The sequence below is a fragment of the Canis lupus genome, chromosome 7 (genome assembly GCF_003254725.2).
Source record: "Canis lupus dingo isolate Sandy chromosome 7, ASM325472v2, whole genome shotgun sequence".
Classification (NCBI taxonomy): domain Eukaryota; kingdom Metazoa; phylum Chordata; class Mammalia; order Carnivora; family Canidae; genus Canis; species Canis lupus.
Genome location: NC_064249.1, coordinates 64,093,820 through 64,115,764, shown reverse-complemented (window position 1 = coordinate 64,115,764; position 21,945 = coordinate 64,093,820). Strand labels below are relative to the sequence as shown.

General features: G+C 44.1%; 1 protein-coding gene across 1 annotated transcript in view; it reads left to right on the top strand.

Annotated features, from left to right (window-relative positions):
* The first annotated feature begins 13,135 nt into the window (after positions 1-13,135).
* Positions 13,136-21,945, top strand: part of TTC39C (tetratricopeptide repeat domain 39C) — a 109,529-nt gene continuing 100,719 nt past the window's right edge. The window contains exon 1 of the mRNA XM_025429299.3: positions 13,136-13,389. Within this exon, the coding sequence (XP_025285084.1) occupies positions 13,223-13,389 (167 nt within the window). The 5' untranslated portion in view covers positions 13,136-13,222. The remainder of the gene's footprint in view (positions 13,390-21,945) is intronic.

The window sequence follows — 21,945 nt, the reverse complement described above, 5'->3', positions numbered from 1 at the left end:
ACGTTTTCGTTTTGCATGAAGCTCTACTAATTTTATAGTTGATCCCATCACCTGGCTATGAGAGCAATCCTGTAGGTAAACAGGAGCTTTCTCATTATTGGCGTTTGGTGAAGGAACTGAAGCTGACAGAGCGAGCAGCAGGGTCAACAGAACTAGCCAGAGTTTGATTAGGAACTGAGGTTTCCAACGCGGTGACCTCTGTGTTCCATCCAATTTGAGATTCTGCAGTTCTAGAACTCATCTGAAAACTGAGAAAATTTGGAGCTAAAATCTTGACACAGTTGGCCTGCCTTCACCCCACTATCTTGACTAACACAGAACATGTGAAACCAGGCTCCGTGCCTTCTCCATGGTCCTTAATGTCCCTGGGTTCCTACTTAAGAAGCTCCTCTACCAGCCTCAGTGGACGGTACCATCTTTTTTGCTGGTCCTCTCTGCTGGTCTACTTTTACTTATTTCCCCATTAGACATTGTATCTTTGAAGACTCAGAGTTCTTGCTAGCCTCCTGGCTGAGGTTCAGACAGAAACTGCTGACCTTCAGCCGCTGGATCTGTGCCCTTGGTCAAGGACCTAGAGAAATGCCTTCAAGAACCAATTGATGATCCCCTTCCATGGTTCTAGATATTTAGCCTGTTGGCTTTCCTGAGATACACCAGCCCTTCTCATCTGTGTGCATGGAGTTTCATCATCTCTCCCGGTCTATCTTGTCTATCCTTACTTGACTGGTGCTCTTGCAGCAGGCCAGTGAACTTGGTCGCTTGACACTCCTTTGATGTTCCTACTTTTCCTCCCAGCCCTGTTCTATAGTTTTTTCTAATAGTCAATTCATTCTTCACAGCTCTGTCCCCAGCATCACCAACATACCCTGGAGATTTTCAAGTCAGTTATATATAATCAATGTCCTAAAAAACGTTGAATAAAGTTGCACTTAAATTACTCTTGGATTCCAAGCAAATAGATCATTTTCCAAACCTTTTGAAAGAGGTAGAAGGAGGTTTGGATTTTTAAAAAATTTTCTTTACCACAAAATGGAACATCATTAGGGTGAGGTGCCCCGTAATTATATTTCGTTGTTTATTCATCCTCTGAGGTAGACATGAGTTTGTGCCAACATTCCTTTCTTTGGAAAGAACTTCCCCATTCTGTGTAGGTCTGGTGAGGCTGTTAGCCAGGAGTACTCTACCCTCCTTTCTGCCTCCCCATGTGACCTATGCTGGCCTATCAGAATGTTCTATCTTCTAGGGACTATGTCCGCAATTGCCATGTGACTCAAGCAGCATCAATCAGAGTCATCCTTGGCAATGGTTATGTAGAAATTAAAAAAAAAAAAAAAAAAAAAAAGAAAGAAAGATGAAAGAAAGAAGAGAGAAAGAGAAAGGTCTCTCTTCCTCCAGAAGAGTGAATGAGCATGGAGACAAAAGCTCACAGAAAAAAACTAGAAGTGGGGAGTGGGATCTAGATTCAGAGACTACTGCTTGAGAAGATCTTTCATGTTGGTTATTTGCTCATAGAGTCACAGAAATCGAGTTGACCAGCAGTCATTTAGAATTATAAGAGCTGAGGGTGCTATAGAAAATGGAAATCTGGCAAAACAAGGGCAGTGAATTGCTCATACCCTAGAGGGATGACTCAAGGTGGAGTATAGTACCAGGACTCTTTCTTTCTTACACATGTGAGGATTTCTGGGTCATTGAAATGTTGGGAGATGCTTTTAGCATTGGGAAGCAGGAATGCTAGACTATTGCAATGTACAGGACAGTCTTACAGAGTGAAGAATTGTCCTGTTACCTGCTCTCTCACTGCAGGAGGGAAAAATACCAACCCATAAAGAGGAGTAGAGTCCTGGCGTCTCTGAGTGAACATGTGTATCAAGCCCTGTAGATACCAGGGATCTAACCTTAGGGTGCACCTTTTCCATCAAAGCCCATTTGGCAGAAAGAGAACTTATGATTTCACACACTAGGGAGTAACAAGTGATCTGGTTTTCTGCAATTGGCTCTCATAAGACTCTGGTCTTCTTCACATTAAATTAGCCCTACATATTACATCAGGTGAGCCTTCCATCTACCCACAAATGTGACCATGTCATTCCCATCCCTATATTCCCTACCAGATCCTCATTGCCTGTGTACTCCTTACCAAAGTACAGAAAGTCCTCGTGCCCTGACTCCTACCCACCTCCCCAGCCACAGCCCTTGACACTTCCTACACTCTAAGCACAACTGGTGGTGCAACTGCCACTGTGGTGTTTGCAGATTTCAGCTGTTTCAAATGTCCATGCCATTGCTCATACTGGTCCCTTTAGCTGGGATATATTTCCTACCTCTCTTTTCCAGACTCAGCTCATTATCATAACCCTTCTAGGAAGCCTTCCAGGAATTTCCAGATGGACTACTGCCCCCTCTCTGTGCTCCCATAGCACACAACATATACCCCTATCTTATAACCATTTAATATTAGAATATCTGTTGGTGTGTCTGTCTTATCCACTAGACTAGAAGATTCTCAGATTCAGGGATTGTACTTTCTTCAGTCTTGTCTTCCATAGCAGCCAGCCTACAGTGGCTGGCACATAGTAGTAGTCCTTGAGAAAAAGGTCATCGAACTGAACTAGACCTGGCTATATACAGGTAAAATATAATCATCTTTATGATGTGTCCAGTAATTAAGTCATCCTGGACAACAACTGGGTTAACTTGCAAGTTACATAATGTGTCATTCTTGGAGTGAAACTCCAAAAAATGAAACGCTAGCATACCTATGACCACTTGCATTGTTACTGGATCCCCAAGACCAGGTTCTTGAGTCTCAATGTCATAGAAATGAACACTGAACTTTAAAGAAAGCAAGCAGAGTTTATTAGAGATAGCTTGCATATAAAAGAGCCAATATAAGAGAGGAATGTCACTCTCCGAAGGGGTAGCATACTAGGCTTATAAAGGCACTTCTCCAAAGGGTGAGGGTCTGGGAGTGGCCAAGCATCCTTCCTCCCATGGTCATTATCTTGTGGTCCTTACTTTTCAATGGACACAAGACAATCACATGTCTTTCTCCATAGTCAACATGCTTTTGGGGCTCCTGGAAAATAGAAGTATTGGTACAAGCAGGCTTTAAATTGATACTTCTAATTTTGCCCGGAAAACTGTGACTCCCTTAATGGCTGTTATCTCTTGTTTGATCACTTTCCCAGAAGGAGGGATTTGTTTCTAAGTGTATGGAAACTTTTAACCCCTGTCTCTGATCAGTGGCTTTACAGGAGTTAGGTCCCTCTTGCTTATCCTCCACTGTCTCAGTGTGATACTTGTACGAAAAAAGAATTCTATACAGACAAATAATTTTAAAATTTGCTTGAACAAGGAAATTGAACAAAGGAAAACAACAGAACTGCTATCTTAAATCTGGAGGAATGAAAGCCCCCCCCCCTCTTTCTTGAATTTACACAAGGCCATGTTAGCTTCCCAGGCAAGTATGGATGGGGTAGGGGTAGGGAAACAGAACATTGCTCGTAGGCAGAAGTGAGGGGCTGCACATTGGAGGTTGTTTCCTTTTCAGAGAGGTTAAGGGAAGTAAGGTTGTTCCTGAGCCCAGAAAACTGTTGTTTTTTGGTCTGATTTTGGAAATGATGAGGCCAGTCCCTGTAGTATCTGGGCATCCAGCTCCCTATCTGGGGATATAATCTGTGTTCTCGTTTTTCCTTTACTGTCTCCCAGATCTCCTTGTTTTCACTGTTTCTGTCTCTGAGAAGATGGCAGGGTGAAGAGGGTGAAGAGATGTGAAGAAAAGTGTATTTTTAGCCATGACACAGCTGAATGTTCTGAGTCTTCTTTTACAACCACATTTAAAAATAAATGTCAAGAGTTAGGCTTTAAGTGATTTCTTAGTGTCCACATCCTCTTCCCTCTTTAATGGGGGCCTGTCTTCTTCTGACTGGTTACACTCTGCATTGTGTTGCTTTCAACTCCAGATATATAAATCACTAGCTAGTGGAATGCATACAGTTTTTTTAAGATGTTATATAAAATGCCTTTTATTTAAAGATCTAAATACACACCTTTATCCAGAGTTTAATAATACAGCTGTTCATATCCAACAATATAAAAATGATTTGCCATCAAAATCACATATTAGGTTATGCTTCCCCCTCATTTATTGATGAAATATTTCTGCAGCATACACTGAAGGTAAGAAATCAGGCCTATATACACAAATGTGAGTGATAGGCTCTCTGCTTTCTAGGAGTTTCCATCTAGATGATTGTTTTTCATAGGACTGTGTGAGGTTTGCTGACATTAGACCTGCCTGGGTTTCCAGGTAAAATGCAGATGCCTGGACCCCACCACAGATCATATATGAGATCATATATCTGTCTGTCTTTAAAATACCTTCTAAACCTAAGTGATGCTCTTTCTTACTTTCGGGAAGAGTGATGATGATCACTTAAAACTCATGAGGGTGTGCAGGTGTGTGCTTCATCAGTCAGGCCTCTAGAAAATACTGGATTTACTTTAACAACCAGGACTTATTCCCTATGTGCAATGAGACCCGTAGTTAAATTTCACTTCAACTGTCACTGGCCACATGGCATTGGGACACTTATCCAGCTTCTTTGTATTTCTTTTCACATCTGTAAACGTGGGGTAAAGCCCATCTCATAGGGTTACTTAGAGAATTAAATAGAACAACATCTGTAAGGTCTTTATCTAGCCATAGACATGTAGTGGTGGCAGCCGACAGCCATTCCTAATCTATGTGTACTACTTAAGATGGGGGTTTATTTTCTTTTTCATAACAAACCGGTTTTTCCGGCCCAAATATGTGAAATCAAAGAAGCAAACCGTAAACTTCCTTCTCCCTCAGTCTTGCATCCTATGGTTTGGAATGATTTTTTTAAAATTTTAAATTAACAGCTTTATTGAGTTATGATATATATACTGAAAAAATTACCATTTACAGTGGACAACCCAATGGTTTTCAGTATATTTACAAAGTTGTGTAATCATCACCACTATACAATCTTAGAACATTTTCGAGGTAAGTTTTGCATGTGTGCATGTGTTAGGGAAGCAGCTCTTTTAATAGAGTCTTTTAAAGGAAATATAGAATATTATACACTGTAGCAGATATATCTTCCTTTACCTACCTTGGGAAACTAGAAATATCCTCTTTTCTAAGATACTATTTTTTTTCATCTTTTGAATTCCTTTTCTGGACTTGTCTTCAAAATTTTATTCCCATTGTTTTAAATATCTCCAATTGTGATGGATTTGCTTTTGAAGATACATGTGAAAGTGATAAAAAATGGTGATTAGGGACACCTCAGAGGCTCAGTGGTTGAGTGTCTGCCTTGGGCTCAGGGTATGATCCCGGGGTCCTAGGATTGAATCCTGCATCAGGCTCCCCCACAGGGAGCCTGCTTCTCCCTCTGCCTATGTCTCTACCTCTGTGTGTGTGTGTGTGTGTGTGTGTGTCCCTGGTGAATAAATAAATAGTCTTAAAAAAATGGTGATTAGGTCCCTTTGACAACTAATAGGGGAACTCAACCTGGTTAATACTATTAAAGACTCAGAAATCAAGAACTGGCCATAAATTAATGAGGCAGGTGTTGTGGTGTGGCCCTTAGACTAATTCTAAAGATGTCAATAATCAATAAATTAATATAAAATCAGCATCTATCAGTTTATAAAGTATACATTTTTTGTACTTATTTAAGGAATAAATCCTGAAATCAAATGGATCCTGGAATTAAATTGTACAAACTTTGTACCAACATCTGCTAGTGGTACTTACCATATTGTACTATCAATGTGTATCTGGCTACATGTCACATATGCAGTATTGAGAGGGCTTGTATATTTGTCTAAATGCTGCCAGCACTCACCCCTATTCTGATGCAGAGGGAACACTCAGTGAGTGCCCTGTGAAAAAACAGAGATTCAGGACACTCAGCTCTAGGATGTCCAGATATTTGCACAGGTAATACTTGTGTGGATTACTTGCATTAATAGAAAATTTTTTCTTCAACTAGTTCCTTAAGTTACCATGGGGAATTCAGTGGTGCTAAGGTATGGGTTGAAACACCTGGATTGCTAACTGAACCTGAGAGCAAAATATAAGTGACTTATAAATAAGGCACTAATTTATATTAGTAATACATCCCTCCTTGAAAAGGTAAGAGCTGACGATGAAACATATACTACACACAGGATGTAGAAGATGCATTTTTAAAACCTTCATGTCAGGGCAGCCCCGGTGGCTCAGCAGTTTAGCGCTGCCTACAGCCTAGGGCGTAATCCTGGAGACCCAGGATCGGGTCCCACATTGGGGTCCCTGCGTGGAGCCTGCTTCTCCCTCTGCCTGTGTCTCTGCTTCTCTCTCTGTCTCTCATGAATAAATAAATAAAATTAAAAAAAAATAAAATAAAATCTTCATGCCAAATATTGTTTTCCTTGTCCAACCCTTCAAGTCATGTCAAAAACATATTAATAGGTTATTAAAGCAGAGATAATTCAGATACAAATGAAGAATTCTAAGACCTGGATATTTTTACTTTTTATGTTTTATACATTCAGAAGAAAATCCGCACTTCCTCCTCAGGCTGCATTAATAACAGCAAAAATGTATTGTTTATAGCAGAAATGGTTTAAATTAATCATCTCCATATGATGCATCTGGTTATTTATTTGCACAGATTTTTTTGTAAAAATCTTGGATATTTCAAGATAATACCATTGACAAGTAAATATATGAACAGAAGGATCAATTGGCTTTAATTTATATTAGAAAACTAATTGTATGGATTCAGATAATATCTTGCCATTACAGCTTATGAAACACATGCCCACCATTTCATTTACTTGCCTTGAAGGTACTGATTACCTTCATATTATAAATGGGAAAACTAAGCCTGAAAGAGGTTAAGTAGAATTGTTCTAGGTCACAAAGTTAATGTACTGCAGAACCAGAATCATAATCTCTGATTTAGACTCCTGGTACAATCCCCTCCCCCTGTACTTCCAATTCACCCTCTTGGTAGCTCACCCTCATCCTACAACTTATAAACAGGTGTTGAGAACCTATATTACACGCTCTAGACAGTCCTAGGGAATCTGACTACACTTTAAGATTTGGAAACAAATCCACTCTGAGAAGCAAATGTCAAGGCTGCAGCTTCCACCCAAAATAGATTCACATATGTGGTTAGGTGAACAGAAAGGTATCTCTTCCTTTTTCCTTCAGTCAGGAAGAAGGCTGGTGGTTAGAAGAACTGGGATATGACATTTGTTATTGGTTGATGTAGGAAAGGTTTAATAATGTCTTAGTACAATAAGGCCAGGATTATTAGTAAGAAATAAAGTTATGTGATAGAAGCAGACATAATTTTTTTAGATAAAAATGAAAATTCCAGGTCAAATTAATCATAGTGTCAAGATAATTTTTTTTTTAAGATTCTATTTACTTAAGAGAGAGGGCACACTGGACCTTGGGGGAGGGGCAGAAGGAGAAGCAGATTTCCTGTTGAGCAGGGAGCCTGCCATGGGGCTCCATCCCAGGACCCCACGATCATGACCTGAGCCAAAGGCAGACACACTTAACCCACTGAGCCACCCAGGTGCCCTGATAAGTTTGGTTTTATATACTCCAGAAGAAAATCCACCAGTGCACTAAATGAAACCTCCTTCTGACACCTTTCCCTGCCTTCATTCGTAAGCCCAGAGCTCATTTGTTTCCCACTCAGGGACTTAACAGACCCAGACCTTGAAACGAGAGACAATATCTTCCTTTACAGAGCAGCAATCAGTGGACAGGAAGTCATGGACTTCACTAGAGGCTACAAAATGTGCAAATAATGAGAAGGTACTAAGGGAGACGGAGATTTTATTATTTCTGTAAAGAGCAGGGAGGGTGGTAGATCTGGGGAGCAGCAAATATTAGTGAAAAGCAAGGAGGCAGGTTAAAGGCAAGGGAGACAGAAAGAAGAAGACCAAGAGAGGGGCAGCCCAGGTGGCTCAGCGGTTTGGCGCCTGCCTTCGGCCCAGGGCATGATCCTGGAGATCCATAATCGAGTCCTGCATCGGGCTCCCTGCATGGAGCCTGCTTCTCCCTCTGCCTGTGTCTCTGCCTCTCTCTCTCTCTCTCTGTCTCTCATGAATTAAAAAAAAAAAAAAAAAAAAAAAAAAAAGACCAAGAGAGGAGTTGTACTCCCACTCCAACACATCCCCGTTGGGGACCTGGGCAGGGGGCCTCCCTGTTTGAGCTGCCTGGGGGAGGGAAGCAAGTAGAGGAGGGTTATGATGCCTTCCCCAGTCATGCCCCGGGATCGATGCAGCAGCAGAGCAATGTGAACACTTGCTTAAGTCTATACTGTGTCCATTGGGTATTGGGTTTGGGGACAACCAAATGAAAAGGTACCCAGTCCTGAAGGGGATTGGTGGCCACCAGTATTGTGGTCTGCAGGGTGGCATGAGTGTCCTATCTCCCCCCTGCTGGAGAAACAGCCAAGTGCATCCCCTAGGGTCTACCACAATCTCCTCTCCTTAGAGGCCAGTCAGTGGCCAATCTGTGAGTAGCAAAGGATAGAACCTGCTCTACAGTTTTACATGCCAGCACTTGACCTGATGGGCTTCCTAATTAAAAGCAGTTAACTAAGTCTTCCCTCACCTTCAGTAAGTGAGTGGTAGGGCTGAGTTTAATTGCAAAGCTAGCCTAACATGAAAATGCAGTGACAAAAAAAAAAAAAAAAAAAAAAAGAGAGAGAAAATACAGTGACATTAACTTCCCAGCTCTCCTCCACTTTAGAATTCCAGACCTTCTGGAACCTAATCTATTTCAACTGATGGTGCAGGTTTACAGAAAGATACATCAAAGCACGATTACTAACACTACTAAGAAATGTTAATATGACCTAAGCACATACAACAAGATTTCTAAAGGTAGTGTATTCTCTAAATGCATTTGCAACATAACTCTGAAAACTCAAAACATGCTTAGGAAGACAAGGACAGGGAATGTTCTTAGTTGTCCCTCTAATGTCCATTTCCTACTTTCCTGTTCCTGGTAAACCTAGAATTTCCCAGCCATGGCATTTGAGGGAAATGGGTTCCACCTCCCAGATCCTGGGGCAGGCTCTGATTGGGTCATAAGGAACCACCTGCTAACCACATTAGTTCAAGAACAAGTTCCTGGGGGTGCCTTGGTGGCTGAGTCAGTTGAGCTTGAGCATCTGACTTAATTTTGACTCAGGTCATGATCTCAGAAGTCCTGGAATGCAGCCCCGGGTCCCCAGATCAGTCTCCACACTCAACAGGGAGTCTGCTTGCCCCTCCCCACTGCTTTCTCTCTCTTTCCCTCTCCCTCTCAAATAAATAAATAAATCTTAAAAAAAAAAAAAAAAGAATGAGCACCTGGCCACAACCTGGCCACTGAAAGCCAATGAGATTCAATTAGGGGGATTTTGATTAAGCATTGAAAATGCAATGTCTTGCATTTTCATGCAAAAAAGCAAACAGGTAGCCCTGAAAAACTTCCAGTTGTTTGGGGACCAGGAGAGAAGGATCTATCTAAGAATAGACCCATCAAGCACCCAAGTAACAGAACCTCAGGGTGGAAAGATGGAGAAACTGGGTGCAAGTCACAGTTTTGCAGCCCTGGTCCAGCCTCATTTTGGGAAATCCCCTTCCTGAACCAATGCATTTACTTCTTCTGGGTCATTTGGGTCAGATTTTTGTTACTTGCAACTAAAATGTCTTAACTTAAAAAAAAATCTACCATGTAAAAAGTAAAACACATTCAAACTTTTCACTAATCAGTTAGACTTGGGGTTTCAATTTCACAATGAAATCTCATGGAGAACCACAAAATACTGATAATACCCACCCACAAGAGGTATGTAGAAAGGAAATCGGGTTCTTCCTCCATGTAAGAGCTTTTCTTTTCCTCTCCCTCTCTCTCCTTTTCTCCTTCCTTCTGCCAAAGGGAACACCGGGTAAATCCTATTAGGCTGCAGCCAACTGCACTGAAGACTGCCTTAGTGTTACAAAAGGGTGCTAAGAATCTCAGCATTTCAAGTGTGTGGTGCCCTAACGTGTTGGCAATCTAGATTTTCCTTCCTTTTGTAGGTAATATACACCGTGACCTCTTAAATATCCATCATTATCTGCCATTGTTATCTAGTGAAGAAAACACGGTCAACTGCCATTCCCTGCCTACCAGGTAAACCGTGAGCAGGTGTCACTGCCAACTACAGCTGCAGAGGTCTAATTACTGATTCATGTATTGCTTCTCTTCCGGGTCATGAGGCCCATTTTGAATCCTCTTTGTATCCCTCATTGCAGAGCAAATATTTGAAAATGTCCATTCAAGATGCTGCTGCTAATCTAATTGTGGCATTTGGTTAGATCCAATTTGGCACATAATCTGGTGTAAATTACACGGCGGAATTATCTCTAACCTTATCACCTATTATGGGGTGCTCGGCAGTTGCACTGGATCTTGCTCCAATTGTTCAACAGCTAAACTTCACTAAGTCTGCATAACCATTTGTGCTAAGTTTCTGAGACAGGTTGCTTTGATTTTATTCATTCCCATCCCCCATTCTGAGCTGCAGGGCCCCAGATACAACTTGTCAATGCCCATGGGGCCATCGATTCCTTGACTGTCCTCTTCAGAAATAGGGACCTGGAGGACTGTGCTTGGCTGCCTTCTCCAGTTGGGGAATACAGGCTATCTGCTAAGTTTGGTATGCCCTCTTGGCTTCTCTCCCTTGTTGACTAGATTGTTTCAGGATTAGGGGGTAGATGGATCCACAGATCCAAAGTTCAGGCAGCTTATAAGCACCGGGCATGTTGTCAGCTCTGGTTATGAATGGCAATGTGTGACCAGGGAACATTCTCTGGCAAGAGCCCCACGGCTGGTACAGTACCTAAGACACACACACATACACACACACAGATTTATTAAAGAACATGTGTGCATCTCTGTCACTCAGGATCCAGCACTCAGTGCTGACTCCACGGAACTTAGAACCCTTAACATCCATTCTCATGATTAACATTGTTCAGACCCCAAGGCAATGTTACCTCTTGCTCAATGTCCTAATGACAAAGGTTACAGCCTATGAATGCCACGTAGATCTGTGGCACTGCTGATACTTGAATCTAACACTTTTAAATCCAGGAGTACTTGAAAAAAAAAAAAAAAAACCTGGCAAACCTATCAAGTCCCTTCAGATCACACGCATGCAGTGATTGCTCTATTACAAAGAATTGTTTCCGAGAGGTGAGAATCATCCATTTTCTTCCTTCTTTTGATGTTCCAATTTGTGGCTCCAGATGTACTCAAGAATTAGCATGGTGTTCCGGAGGCCTGGATGGCTCAGCAGCTCAGCGGTTGAGCATCTGCTTTCGGCTCAGGGTGTGATCCTGGGATCCAGGATCGAATCCCACATCAGGCTCCCTGTGAGGAGCTTGCTTCTCCCTCTGCCCATGTCTCTACCTCTCTCTCTGTCTTTCATGAATAAATAAATAAAATCTTAAAAAAAAATTAGCATGGTGTTCTAACAAATAACAGCTAAGGAATGACAGCAGTTCACATTACTCTTAAGTTTGTATATATGAATGTTGGAAATGCTATATGAGTTTAGATATTCCTGTAAGGGATGGCACAAATCATAAGTGATAGCAATTTGAATGAGAGATAAAATTATTTTTTGAGATATCTTCTGTGATAATTCTTTATATTGATCTCATTATAAATGCTGAATGTGAATGGGTTATCTCTAAACCCGAATATTGCTTTAATTTTTAAAAACAATGTCATTCGTAAGTGCTTCAGCAGAGCAATTTCTCCAAGCTGGAATTAATAAACCGCACTGTAAGAACTATAATGACTGAAGAGAAGTGGTCTGATTTGACATTAAGAACATAATCTTGGGGCACTTGGGTGTCTCAGTGGTTGAGAGTGTGCCTTTGGCTCAGGGTGTGATATCCAGGTTCTGGGATTGAGTTCTGAATCCGGCTCCCTGCAAGGAGCCCGCTTCTCTCTCTCTGTGTCTCTCATGAATAAATAAATAAAATAAATCTTCAAAAAAAAAAAAACACAACAGAACATAATCTTGATTGTCACAATATAATGATTTTGCTAAAGTTGAAAAATAAAAATTTATGGAAAAACATAAAAATCACTTGCGAATTGTCTGTCTCCATAATATTACTCACTCAGACATTACCAGCCCATCATTACAACAGTCACACATATACAATAATGACTGCGTTCTGTCATCTTTGACATTTTACTGATATTCAGTCATGTAATAATCCTAGCTTTATCCTTATTTTTCTGTTTCAATGCTGTGGAAGTATCATTGTCAGGGTAGTAATAGAAAACACTTGAGCTTAATTTATAAACTTTGAATATTTAGGTATCTGCCACGTGGGCCTCCATTTGCCCTCTTGCCCCCATCGAGCCAAAAGGCTGGTGGGGACTGGAGAGGGGGAGTACCAGGATCCAGGATCCTGTGGGCGCCGGCTCCCAGCGCGGGCATCCCTGCGGCCGTCCGACAGGTGCCCCGGGCCCCGCCCCCGCCGCCCACCTCCTCGGGGATTGGCTGCCTCGGCGGGGGGGGCGGGCCCAAGGTCGGGGTAAAGTCGGGGGTCTCGGGCGCTGGGGGCCCGGCTCGCCCGGCGGCCTCCAGCCGCTGCGCCCCGGGCGGGGTTCCCTGCCCCCTTTTCGAGACCGCTCGCCTCCCCGCGGCGCCAGGTCCGGCTCTTTTGGAGGAAAGAGTCAAAGCCCGGGCGGGCGGGCGCTGCGGGGTGGCGGGGACCCAAAGGGCGCGCGGGGGCTGCAGGCGCAGGGGCGGCGGCCGCGCGGGCCCGGGCTCAGCGGGGGGCGCCCGGAAACGGATTCCCCTTGGGCGGCCGCGCCAGGGGGCGTCTCGGAGGCAGCGGGCGGAGCGGGCGGCCGGGCGCTGCTGAGTAATCCCCGCGGCGGCGGGAGGTGGCGGCCGGGCGCTCACGTCCCCCGCCGCGCCGCGCCTCGCCTCGCCGCAGCCCGCCCGGCTCCGCCCCCTCCGCGCCCTCCGCGCCCTCCGCGCCCCGCCCCGCCCCGCGCCGCCCCTCCCCCCGCCCGGCTGCGCGGCGCTCGGGGCAGGTAGAGCGGGCTCCGGGCGCGGGGCCCAGCAGCCGCCGCCCCAGCTCGCCTCGGCCCCGCGCACAGCCTCGCGCGCCCATGGCCGGCTCGGAGCAGCAGCGGCCGCGGCGGCAGGACGACGGGGACTCGGCCGCGGCGGCGGCGGCGGCGGCGCCCCTGCAGGACGCGGAGCTGGCCCTGGCTGGCATCAACATGCTGCTCAACAACGGCTTCAGGGAGTCGGACCAGCTTTTCAAACAATACAGGTGACCGACGCGCCCCGCTCCTGCGGCCCGGCCGCGCGCCCCTCGGGGTGGCCCGCGCGCTGCGCCCCGCTCCGCTCCGCCCCGCCCCGCTCCGCCGCGGGCCCCGGCACCCTCCCCCCCACCCCCGTGGGTCTCCGGGCCCCGGCCCCGGTGCCCGGGTCGCCTCCCTCGGCCTGCGCTGCAGCCGGCGCTCCTGCGCCTTTGTCACATCGCTCCTTTGCACCCGCGTTCGGCTGCCCTCTGCCTCCGCGGGACCCGCCACCCGCCCTCCCCGAGCTCCCGAGAGGGGCGCCCGGAGCTTGCCCGCGCCTCTCCCGCGGGTCGCCGTTCCGCCGCCCGCTCCGAAGCCCGTTGGTTTGGGGACCTGGGACCGGATGCGATTAGAGGCAGCCGGGAGCCTCCGACTGGCGGGGCTTGTGCCCGAGCAGCCTTTTGTGACACGGAGCACACCGGCTGCATCGTGCCCGTGCCTTGTGCCTCGCATTACTTTGCATCGTTGGTGCATTCTTCAACGCTTTTCTTGTTTGAAATCAGATCTGTGTAATTGCCTTGTAGTGCAGGAATTAAAAAGGAAACTGAGTCGAACTCGGCTTGCTCACCTCTCTCCTCCTGCCTGTCTTCTAGAACTCGGTCCTTAAAATGAGTTCCTAATGCCTTTCAAGAGAGTGCTTACTGTGGACTTCTCTAACTTAAAGAAGAAAATGGAGGGATTGTAAATACATGCAAGAGTGGAAGAACACGTGTGCTCAGTTAATTGCTTTTTAGAAATTCGGCTTTTAAAAAAAATGAAAACTGAAACCTGGTTATCTTTCTTCTGTGAGTGGGAGGAGCCTTCAGTTTCACTGGGGACCAGAAGCATCTGCTTTCTGGTTTAGGAGACAAGTTTGTGATTTGCCCTTCCAATGTTGAGTCTCAGGGATGTTGATTAGCAACTTCCCCTTAGGTGTTTAACGGCCACATGCTTCACTCTATTTAAGACCTGAATGATCTGGAAGGAATGTAGGGACTCATGTGCGTCCGTGACCGAGAGCCACAGTCTGTAAAGAAATGGAAGAGGGATAGGTGGAGACCCCTGATTCTTTCCGGATTCAGAGATTGGCGGTTCTACAGTTGGAGCTGTTCACTTTTTAATGCAAAGCAAATATCTCACAACTATAAACGTTTCACTAAGGACAGTTTACTCTTAAGTTATTTTTTTTTAAAGATTCTATTTATTCATGAGAGACAGGCAGAGACATAGGCAGAGGGAGAAGCAGGGTCCCCTTGGGGTACCAGCACCTCGGATGACGACCTGAGCCGAAGGCAGACACTCAACTACTGAGCCACCCAAGTGTCCCTACTCTTCAATCAGTTTTTATTAAAAACAAAAACAAAAACAAAAAAACCTAAAAATGGAAACAGCTTTATCAGGCCATTTTATTTTTAAAGCCTACCAGTCTGATTTCAGTCTAAAAATGTACTTTAGTGTGTAAAGAGTAAATTTGCGTGTCAAGAGTAGAGGGAGGGGGAGGTGTCCAGGGAGAATTTACACTATATAGACAGGAACTGTCTACGTGTGTGTGTGTGTGTGTGTTTAAGATTTATTTATTTTAGCTCAGGCAAGTGCTTGAGTTGGTGGGGAAGGGACAGAGGGAGAAGCAGACTCCTCACTGAGCAGGGCACCCAAGATGTGTGGCTCAATCCCACATAGCCTGAGATCATGTGGGTCCCTGGGTGACTTAGCCACCCAGGGACCCCTACTTGCCTTTTGAGAATAAAAAAGGAAATAAACTATTGTAGTATCCGTTTTCTGCCAGACACAGTGTTAGGCACACCGTTATATTCTGACTATTCTAGTGATGACAAGAGTGAGCTGTATTTTTATCATGGTAATTTTATAGCAGGGGGCTTGAATCTTGTGTTTATGTGCATGGCCCAGGATACTGCACAGCAGTTCTAAATCAGGGCTCTTTTCATTATCTCATTTTGCCTGTCTCACTAGAATTATTATACAGTTGACCCTTAACATAAGTTTGGACTGCATGGATCTCCTTGCATGTGGATTTTTTTAAATAGTACTATAAATATGTTTTTACATCTTTGTGATTTTCTTAAGTTTTTCCTGTAGCTTACTTTATTATAGGAAAACAGTATGTAATACATACAACATACAAAATACGGACTGTCAGTAGGGCTTCTGGTCAATAGTTGGCTACTAGCAGTTAAGTTTTTGGGGAGTCAGAAGTAACATATGGATGATGCCCCCAACCCCCACATTGTTCAACTGTATCTTGTCAACTGTATCTTGTGATTTGCCCTCTGACCTTATTTTCTGACAATTGAAGCTTTAAGGGATAGACCGTAGTAGCGTTATGCCATCAGCTTTCCCTTGATCCATCTAATTTGTGATGTGGGAAGGCCTCGCATTCTTGTCATCTCCTAAATGTGCTGCTGATACATACTTTGGAAACATAACTGAGTAGAGGTGTCTTTGCAGACCAGAGTCCTATAACAAGGGTTGCAATTGTAGTTTTGCCACTTTTGTAGCTGCTGACTTCGGTTACTCAAAATTTGCTTCCTTGCTCATACAATGGGAGTAGCATACATCATAATGTGACTGTTAGGATTAAAAGAGATAATCCGTGATAGCTAGCACAATGTAAGCACGCAGTAAACACTAGCTAGCTTTATATTTGATGTTTTCCCCATTGTTGTGCTTTCTTCTTGATGGCATAGTTTGAGTAGAAGGAAAAAAACCTCCTGTATGCAGGTAGCTGTAATATATATGTGTATATATTAAATATTTTATTTTTTCATGAGAGACACAGAAAGACAGAGACATAGGCAAAGAGAGAACCAGGATCCCTGTGGGGATCCCGATGCGGGACTCTATCCCAGGACCCCAGGATCATACCTGAGCCAAAGGCAAACGCTCAACCGCTGAGCCGCCCAGCTGTCCCAGGTAGCATTTATATTTAAGGTTAGCCTTATATACGGCATATGAAAGATTTAGAGTCTGTTATGTATTGGGAAACTTGTCTTCTGTTCTAGAGTTGAATGGTCTGCTGGGAAACTTAGAAGTGACTTTATAATAAGTACTCCAGGAACACCTCCAACTCTGTTTACAGAAGAGAAAGCTATTGGTTTTCTCCTTTCTTAGGACTGTTTTGTCATAGAAGACCATCCTTACCCTGCTAGCAAACCTTCTGGAATCTTATCCGTTATAGTTTGACAATAGAAACATATTGCATCTAGTGTAACAATAACATTTTTATTAAAGCAAGAAGGTCATTTTCTCATGTCACAATGATAAGTTTGATCAACAGCTATGGAATGAGGAGAAATGGTTACTTTATAGAAACCTATCACGAAGGCCATTCAGAATTAATGGAAAAGCTGGATTGTGTAATTTAGATATCCTATATATAGGAAGTAGAAATATATGCATAAGGAGAGTATTTCTTTTGAGCTCTAAGAGGCCCTGCAGTTGGGATTTCAGAATGTGTCACTTCTGTTGTAACTATAGTAATAATGTAATAATAACCAGATGTTCTGTTGTTGGTGCTGAGACCCTGTCATGCACTTGGGGATGTATTCCCAGAGGTTGAGACAGATGGATGCTGTGATGAGGCCTTTTTTGCTTTGAGCCTAAGGGCATAACTTTGTTACCTTCATGATACCACCTGAAATTCAATTCCTATTGTTGATCTTTGGGTTTAGTGACTTAATGTGGCAGTGCTCACTCCCTCACTCACCCCCCAACACTAACTGATGGTCACATGTGTGACAGAGGCTCAGAGCTTTAGGTACTTGGACACACAATAAAATAGGTGATAGTTACATGCACAAGAAAAGATACTAGATTTCAGATGTGGCGGTGTAGGTACAGTTGGCAGTGGTATGGAGGCTGGGAGACGTACCCATGGCCCACCATGACCTATAGGAGTAGAGGGCAACAATTTGTAATTCAATGCAAAGGAAACTTGTGGAGGAAATATCTGATTATCATGATGGGGGAGGAGTTGGGAGGGGTATGTGACAGGTGGTGGGGCGGAAATGAAGTCTAGGAAACAGTGAAAAACCCACATGGAGCTATGAAATGGCATCTGGAGAGGCAAAATGAGTGAGCACTGCAAGCTGATCAATGTGATTAGGTTGTCCTGTTTGATGGCTTATTCCATGCTTGGTATTTTCTTGGATCACTGGTTGGTCTGTGTTTCCTGTGAGTCAGTGCTGCTTTTTGGGGTTACTTTGCTGCTGGTTGTCCAGTCAACTCACATTTTATGATGACCATGCTCCTCACCGTGGCCCTCACATCCATAGTTAACTCTTGGTGCCATTGTCTCTTTTTGACTTGCAACATTACTTTTGTAATTGGAGGACCATCAGGAGAGGTGAAGCACATTGAGGTAGGAAGACAGGAGGTATCTGGAGGTCCTGGCCAAAATGAAATTTGTTGTTCTTGTTTCCCAGGCCGGACATTTATCTCCCTCCTCCCCTTGGTACCACTATCTCTATGTCCTGTTTTAACTCCTGGTGTTTGTTCTCTCTGACCTTAAATCACCTGCAGTTCTTACCTTGCCGACACTACCACCAATTTCTGGCTGTAGATGTTATTAAAAAGTCATATTAAAAAAATCATTGTCAACTAAAACAAGCATATAGTGGTTAAAAGGGATATTCATTGAGGATAAATATGCATACTTAAATATGGGATTTACTATAGAATTAGTAAATAGTTGGTATTATGGGTTACATTTTTCTTTTCCATTTTAAATTCTAAAAATGACAAATTTAATAAAAACAAAAGGCAAGAAAAATGCACAGCAGGTAATGTTTATGTTTAAAATGAAAGTATGGATTCTAAATTATTTAGCACAGTTTATGGCACATATAACAAAACCATATGCCATGTGTCTTACTTGTGCCCATATGGTTTACAGAGCTAGTCATGTCATAAAGATGGCGTAGTATAATCCAGGGGTTGCAAATGATGGCTTATGGGCCCAATCTGTCTGTTTTTATAAATAAAGTTTTATTGGGATACAGTTACTCTCACTTGATTACATACCTTTTCTGTAGTTGTTGTACAATACAGAAACAGTAATGAATAGCTGTGACAAACCACATAGCCTACAAAGCCTGAAATATTTACTCCTTGATCCTTTACAGAAAAAAAATTATTGACCCCTGGTACAAACCAGAGTTCTGTCTGGAAAGACTCAAAAGGCATGTGTAAGAGGCCTGGGCCAGTAGGTGCTTGAGCCTAAAACTGTGGCAGGTACTTTAGAGGACAGGAAGAGCTTGTAGGCCACCTGTATTTTCCGCATGGTCTGGCTGTTCCCAGACAGCATCATGTCTGTGCCTTGCCATTGGAGTTTATGGAGAGTCCGTAGATGCAGAAATGCAAGAAAAGGAGAAGCAGTGAAAAGCAGAAATGGTGTAAGGGAACGGGCAGGAAAGACAGGAAACTCCTCTGTTGCCTTTTTCCATCCTTCTAAACTTAGGGTTGGGTTTGTTAAAAAAAAAAAAATAAAAAAAAAATATATATATATAGATTTTTTTCCCCCCAATTATTGCACTTTCTGGAAAGGTCCCGATTAACCATTAAAGATTCATTTTGTTTAATTCGTATTATTAAAAAAAAAAAGCCTCTAGACGAATGGGAGAGTTTATATACAAGAAATTAACAGGGAAAAAAAGGGGGATATGTATACCGCGGTGTGTGTGCATCCCTCCATGTACTTGGAAGCACACAGAGTTAAAGATGTGAGCCCTTAAGACAATCTGTGTGCTCTGAGTCCTGCGTTCTGTGTTAACAAGTAGTTCTGAAAGATTGCCTTCTTCCCTACCCTAGTTAGAGGACTTATACTGAGAGAAATGAGGTTTTGATGAAGTAAGAAAACACAAAGGGGGAGATCAAGAATACTGAGGCACAGAACATTTCCTGTTCTAGTTACATGAAACCACTTGGATATCCCCAGACACATCATCACATTTCAGGGGTCTAGACCTTTTTGCTCAGGCTGTTTTAACTCTGGTTTTTTTGCACCCTGATCTCTTTTGCCAAGGTCACTCTCCTCCTTCCCCTGCAATAGCTGTGGGACTCTATAAAGGCTAATTCTGAGAAGGGCTTGAGGAGAAGAGTATAAAGGATGTACAGAAAGTAGATGGCTGTGCTGCAGAGAATTTTCCTGTTATTTCAAAACTGCCTAGTGCTGGGGGTTGGGGTGGGTGGGAGGAACTTCTCTCTTTCGTGGACCTGTCCCACCACTTAGTCTGTTCCCTGAATCCTTAGTATGCTGTTCAACCAGCACACAGGTTCAAGTTGAGGTTGAATTACCTTTGTGGCAAACCTGGGAACATAATCACCACTGAAACCCTTTTTCTGATGGAAATGCATTCCAGTGTTTAAATATATGACTTTCCCTATATTTTAAAAAATTGAGATATAATTGATATAGATGTTTCATGTATACAACATAAATGATTTGTATCTATTGTGAAATAATCACTACAACAAGTCTAGTTGACATCCCTCACCATAGATAGTTACAAAAACATAGTTTTCTATAAAACTACCCATAAATTTGCTGTGTCAGAAGAGAAAGTCCTGACTGCCTGGCAACTGATGTGGAGATTAAAATAGGGGCTTTTTTTCCTTTTTTTAAGATTTTATTTATTCATTTGAGACACACAGAGAGAATGAGCAGAGGGGAGAGGCAGAGGGAGAGGGAGAAGCAGACTCCCCGCTGAGCTGAGAGCCCAGCACATGGCTCAGTCTTAGGACACAGAGATCCGCAACCTGAGCTACAGGCAGACGCTTAACTGAACCGTCCAGGAGCCCCTGAAATAGGGGCTTTTTTTCATGTGTAAAGGTGGTTGATGGTTTGCTGTCTTGGCCGTTTCCTTAGCTGGTGTGGCTTTCTCCACCTCTTCCTTCTTGCTCAAGGATTTCAGAACATAAGAAATACATATCTACAACAGATAGTTACTCCTGTCTTCCAGGAAGATGATCTGTGATTACAGAGAAAACCCCTGCACAGCGTCTACCGTGTGTGAGACACAAAGGTGAGAAGCAAGTCCTTCGAGGCAGTATTGCCTACTTGATATCTTTCAGTCTGCCTCAGAAATGGTCACTTGAACACGTCGTCTTGTCCACAGCTGTACTGTCTGTGAAATCACTGGCTTAGGTGACTGACTTTTCCTAATACACGTCAAAATAAGCACATAATGGTAAATAGTAGTTGGTGTTTACTGGTGCCAGGGGCACACCAGCACTTCCAGAATGTTCATCTTTATTTTCTCCTCCCTCAGCTCTGTGAGGAGAGGGTGCTCTTGTTATCTCCCTCTCACAGGGGGTGAAGGGGAAGCACAGTTGCATTGAATGACCTGCCCAAGTTTTCAGAGTTAAGTGGAAGAGCTGGGTGTGAACCCAGGCCAGCGGACTCCAGAGTCCGTGTGTTTCACCCCTACACTATAGTACCGCTCTTCTATAACTTTCACAATATGAGAAGTTGACCTGTGTGCTGCTAAAGTCATTTTGGGGTGAGATCCCAGCAATCTGCAAACAATACCCTAACACCCAGAGGCCACCTGATAAGCCGCCTGGGAGTTGGCTGTTGGGAAAGAAGTCTCCCAGAGCTTTGGGCACTCATTCTAAAATAAGGGTCTCGTCTTGACTTAGAATGTCCTGTGTACTGACCTGTCTGCTTCTCTGACTCTTCCTTTGTTTCCTTCCCACTGGTCCTGCTGGGGTATTTTGCATCAGTTAACTTGTTCTGACTTCTCCAAGGTATTAAGGGGCCTCAGTGGCCCTGTGGGCTCTTTCTGTCCCTTTTTCTAGCACTGGTGATGTCTGCATGTTGTATACACGACTGCCTCTCTGTAGGAGTGAACTGAGATTGTAAAGATAGGTGGATCTCCTGATCAGGGGTTCCTGGCCTTCCTGAGGTCACTGGAGTCATGTGAGGCCCAAGAGATCTTAGGGGGATATAAGCACTCCTTTATTTGCCAGTCAGCAAGTATAGCCCAGGGGCAGTGCCCTTTCAGAGCTCTGGAAGCTGGATTATTCATCCCCCCTCTGCATGCTGATGTGTGCCAGGTATGTCTCTTGAGCCAGTGGCAGTGCTCCAGTGTGACCCCAGAATTGATGCTTTGCTTCTCAGAACCAGGTAACAGAACTGTCTGGCTCTCAGCCTCTTCCCTTTGGTGCATCCAGGCTGCCCGGTGTTCATTGTGGGGCAGTGGGGAGCAAAGCTGCCACTGAGTACATGCTAGTTCTAACAGATGCAATCAGAGGGAATGCAGAGTGATTTGACAAAGTCTCTTGCTTCTGAAGTGGTCACAGGTAGTCCCCCTGGCAGTGGCAACTCTGGGGATCTCAGTCTTTTGAGTGAGCTGCCCTCTGCTCAGCGTTGTGTGTGGCTGAGAGGCAGCCTACCCTAACTGGCCTGTCCTTTGTTGTCTTTTATTGGTCACCTACAGGGCTCTTGGCTCCCCCTGGGTGGTGGTGGCATGCCACCTTCTGGTGTTATTTGCCTCTTTGGCATGAGAAGGCAGAAACCTAGCTTCCCT